Below are 4,854 nucleotides of genomic sequence, written 5' to 3' on the forward strand. Positions count from 1 at the left end.
ATCCCATCGAAGCAAAAAAAAAGAAGATAAATATGTTGCTAAAACTTACACGTTTGGTGTGTCTAAGTTAGACAAGATATTTGATTTATTGGTTAATGATGGTCAAATCATTGTTCCTCAGGGTTTAAAGGATCCCCCTTTAAAATAGAAAAAGAAAGGGGGATTTTGTAAGTTTCATAACTTTCTTGGTCATAAAACTTATCAATGTGTTCTTTTCAGGGATTTGGTGCAAAAGGCATTGAAAGAAGGAAGGCTTCAATTTGGAAAAAGGCCAAAGATGCAAGTGGACTCTGATCCTCTGAAGGTTGAAGAAGCCTTGTACTTTGAACCTCTCGAATGCATGATGGTGGAGACTACTGATGGTCTCATGGAGTCTCTGGATGCTGAGTCTCTAGCTGAGTCTTTTGAAGTATTAATGGTTGAAACTACTGATACTTTCGATAAGAGAACTGAAGATGAACTGAAATTAGTATATTCCCGAGCGGGTGAAGACCTAACAGATTTCCAAGAGAAATGCAAAGTAAGTGGGTCAAAAGTGGTACTATGTCCAAGGTTAATGTTATGTTCAACGAGAAAGCCGCTGAAAGATTGGAAGATGACAAAAAGAAGGCATGGGAAGAAGAGAAGCCAATCATCCCTAGATTCATGTTCAAAAAACACGGAGCACCACGTCAAAACAGAAAGTACATGAGGCAATTCCAGCAGCCTCGACCAAATACTTTCCTCCCTCCATTAGATATCCCACAGAAGAAGTGGGTGGAATCGGTGAATCAGAAGGGGGGCAAGAGGCCAAAGTGGAGTGCACTAGATTTGGAAAAACAAACAAAGACATTAGAAAAGAAGGTCGAAATAAGAGGTTATGTAGTTTCTCCTAACTACAAGGGGAAAACCCAATGACCAGAACAAAATGGAGGTGTTACCAGCGAAACAAAAAAGTTGGGAAAGAGGCTCCGACTTTGCAGTTGAAGCCTATGAAACCTCTGGACAAAAGAGGATACTCTCAAAAGGAGTGTGGGCAGAAAAAGGAAAGATCGTGGCTAATCAGACAATGGTCATGACTGTTAACCCTGTAGGAAGGAAATGGATTCTATAGTTCTAAAGTATGAAATGTTCACCTCAGTCGCGAAGGATAAAGAGTCGGAGACACGCTTCAATCGAATGAGGAGGGGCTTGAATACTCCCCTCAGTCGAATGAGGATGAACCTGAATATTCTCCCAAATCCGATAGAGAGTTCGACGAGGCTATGTACGACGATACTAATGACAACACTCATGGTGAAGATTTCATCGTTAACTGCAGCATCTTATCAGTGTTGCCTACAGAATATGATATGGTGTCAGAAGTCTCTGAAGCAGAGGAGGACTTCATGCTAGACGAAACTGTTAGGGGTAAACCACTATACTATTAAGTTATGAATAGTGGCATGGCCGAGGAGCAAAAAGCCACGTTCGAAAGACCTAGCCCATGGATGACGTACCATTTGAATCCTTTATTCATAAGGGCGAAGGTCGACGGGATAAAAGTGAACAAGGTATTCATAGACAGAGGTGAAACCATCAATTTAATGCCTTACACTTTGTTCAAGAAGATGGGGAAATGTGACGATGATCTCCGACACCATAATATGGTTCTATCTAACTACGAGTGAAAAACCACTAATATACTTGGTGTTATCCAGGTCGATTTGGCCGTTGGCACGACCATGCGCTTGACGCTCTTTGTGGTAATAAACTCTAGAGAAAAGTTTAACCCACTCTTATGACGGGAGTGGATCCATGGAATAGGAGCAGTACCATCAACTATACATCAAAGGCTCATAATCTGGAGAAAGGACGACATCATGGAAAACATCGAAGCTGACCAGAGTTATTATAGGGTTGATGAGGCCAAGGGCTTGAAGAAATATTTCGACCAACATTTGGAAAACATCTCACCTTGTGATGACGAATCAGGGTCCTACACTTTAGTTAACATAGGTCGCGTGTTGAACCTCGATCCCGGCTACGTATTTATATGGGATGCTGAAGAAGAAATGGAGCGATAAATGGTAATTCCACCTACGGGGTGGCCTGCAGTCGATGGAGATGACTACTGAGTCAAAATGTTTAGCTCGAATTTTGGCCTATTTGGCTGAGAACAAAAGAAAGTTGGCCATAGAAGTTGAGAGACTTCAAAATTTTGCTATCGAAGCCAAAAAGGGTGAAGATGGCTGACAAGGCCAAACAACAACTTTAGAAAGTCGGATGCTTGATTGCATCTATGACAATGAGCCTTTGAAGTTTGAGAAAAACTCATGGAATGAGTTGTAGAAAATGCAAGCACAAGACCCACTCGAAGAAATTGATATAGGAGATGGAGTCACAAAAAGACCAACATACATAAGCATTAAAGTTGGGTTAAAGATGAAGGTTAAACTGATCGAAGTATTGAAAGAATACAGCGATTGTTTCACCTGGAACTACGCCAAAATGCCTGGTCTAGATCGAAGTATGATGGAGCACTGATTGCCTATTCAACCTGGAAAAAGGCCAATAAAGTAACATCCTCGACGATTTTCTCTCGAAGTCACTATAAAGATTAAGCAGGATATCGAAAGACTCCTCAAAAGCCGGTTCATCAGAACTGCAAGGTATGTTGAATGGTTAGCTAATATAGTACCCGTTGCTAAGAAAAATGGAACTCTCAGAGTCTGTATAGATTTTAGAGATTTAAATAATGCTACTCCAAAATATGAGTATTCGATGCTTGTGGCAGAGATGCTAGTCGATTCATCCGTAGGCTTCGAATACTTGAGTATGTTTGACGGTTATTCTGGCTATAATCAAATTCTTATAGCAGAAGATGATGTTCCCAAGACAGAATTTTGATGTACTGGAGTTTTGGGGACATACAAATGGGTTGTGATGCCGTTTGGTTTAAAAAACATTGGAGCGACCTATCAAAGAGCCATGAATGTCATATTCCATGATTTTATTGAAAAATTTATGCAGGTGTACATTGATGATATTGTGATAAAATCATCATCTAAAAATGATCATCTTGATCATCTTCGATGCTCATTTAAGAAGATGAGAAAATATGGATTAAAAATGAATTCATTAAAATGTGATTTTGGTGTACATGCAGGAGACTTCTTAGGTTTCATGGTACACAAGAAAGGCATCGAGATCAACTAAAACAAGACAAAAGGAATTTTGGATCTCAAGCCTCCGTCGATAAAAAAACAACTCCATTCTTTGTCGGGGAAGATAAACTTCTTGAGAAGATTTATATAAAATCTAAGTGGCAAGATGAAGGTTTTTTTGCCACTACTTAAGATCAAGAAGGAAAGTGATTTTCACTGGGGGCAAGAGCAGCAGGAGGCTTTTGACTCCCCCAAAGAATACCTCACAAAGCCTCTCATTTTCTTACCTCCTAGTAGGAATAAGAATACGAGTCTGTATATTGCTGCGTTGGATACGACCATAGGAAAGATGTTAACTGAAGAGGATGTCAGTGGTGTCGAAATACCCACATGTTACCTCAGTCGTATTTTGAGAGGTGCTGAAACTAGGTATAATGTGATTGAAAAACTGTGCTTGTGCCTGTACTTCTCATGTATGAAATTAAAGAAATATATAAACCAGTTGACGTTTATATTTCGTCTTATTGTGACGTTATTAAACATATGTTGTTTAAACCCATTCTACATAGTCAAATTGGGAAATGGGCGCTAGCATTAACAAAATTTTCATTAACATATAAGCCTTTGAGGGCTATGAAGGGCTAGATAGTGGCAGATTTTATTGTGGATCATGCCATAGTCGAACCTTCACTAAACAGGTTGACGCAAACCCTTGGAGGTTATATTTTGACGGATCAAGTCACAAAAATGAAATAGGAGTTAGGGTCTTAATATTATCCCCACAAGACATTCCGACGAAGTTCAAATGTAAAGTCGAAGGTAAGTGTTCCAGTAACAAAGCAGAGTACGAAGCCATAATAACTGGTCTCAAAACCTTAAGAGATTTAGGAGTTAAGAAGGTAGAAATAAAAAAAGATTCAGAACTAGTGATTATATAGATCGCACGAGAACATAAGTGCATTAAAGAAAATTTGCTAATGTATTTCGCAATGGCGACACAACTATTAGAATGCTTCGAGGTTGTCAGCCTTACGCATGTGCCAAGAATGGAGAATCAAGAAGCCAACGAGTTAACACAAATCGCCTCTAGGTACAAGGTATCGAAAGAAAAGCTCAAGGATTTTATTGAGATAAAGGAAAAGATGGTGTCAAATTTCTCGCCGTCACCTAATATGGCAATCCCAAAAACTAGGGGGACAAAGGTCTTCAGCAATAAATTTCTTGAAATTTTCAAAAAAATTGCAAGGCATGAGGTTTTTGCCATTTACAATTTGTCGCAATCAGATTGGAGGAAACCAATCATAGAGTACTTAGAAAATCCATTCAAAAACACCGACAGGAAAATCAAGTATAGAGCTTTAAGTTATGTACGCCTAGGAAATGAGTTGTTGAAGAAAACTCTAGAAGGAATATTGCTCAAGTGTCTTGGAAATACAGAAACTTACTTGGCAATATCTGAGGTATACAACGGAACCTGTGGGGCACACCAAGCAGGCCATAAGATGAAATGACTTTTATTCCAACAAGGTGTTTATTGGCCATGTATGTTAAAAGATTGTATTGATTTTGCCAAAAGGTGCCAAGAATGTCAGATGCACGCGCGCGTCCAACATGTACCAGCCAGTGAGTTGAATGCGATTATCAAGCCTTGGCCTTTTCGGGGGTGGGCATTAGATGTCATCAGTGAAATTCGACCAGCCTCGTCGAAACAACAAAAGTTTATCCTAGT

The 4,854-nt window shown here is 39.5% G+C and overlaps 1 protein-coding gene across 1 annotated transcript; it reads left to right on the top strand.

Annotated features, from left to right (window-relative positions):
- The first annotated feature begins 4,114 nt into the window (after positions 1–4,114).
- Positions 4,115–4,636, top strand: LOC127136387 (uncharacterized). Its single transcript, XM_051062947.1, has one exon. It carries the CDS (start codon positions 4,115–4,117, stop codon positions 4,634–4,636), a length of 522 nt encoding a protein of 173 aa, XP_050918904.1.
- The last annotated feature ends 218 nt before the right edge of the window (positions 4,637–4,854 follow it).

The sequence above is a fragment of the Lathyrus oleraceus genome, chromosome 4, assembly GCF_024323335.1.
Source record: "Lathyrus oleraceus cultivar Zhongwan6 chromosome 4, CAAS_Psat_ZW6_1.0, whole genome shotgun sequence".
Classification (NCBI taxonomy): Eukaryota; Viridiplantae; Streptophyta; class Magnoliopsida; order Fabales; family Fabaceae; genus Lathyrus; species Lathyrus oleraceus.

Bases quoted from the DNA above. Each gene is read 5' to 3' on its own strand.
- LOC127136387 (XM_051062947.1), top strand. From the start codon at position 4,115: ATGGCGACACAACTATTAGAATGCTTCGAGGTTGTCAGCCTTACGCAT.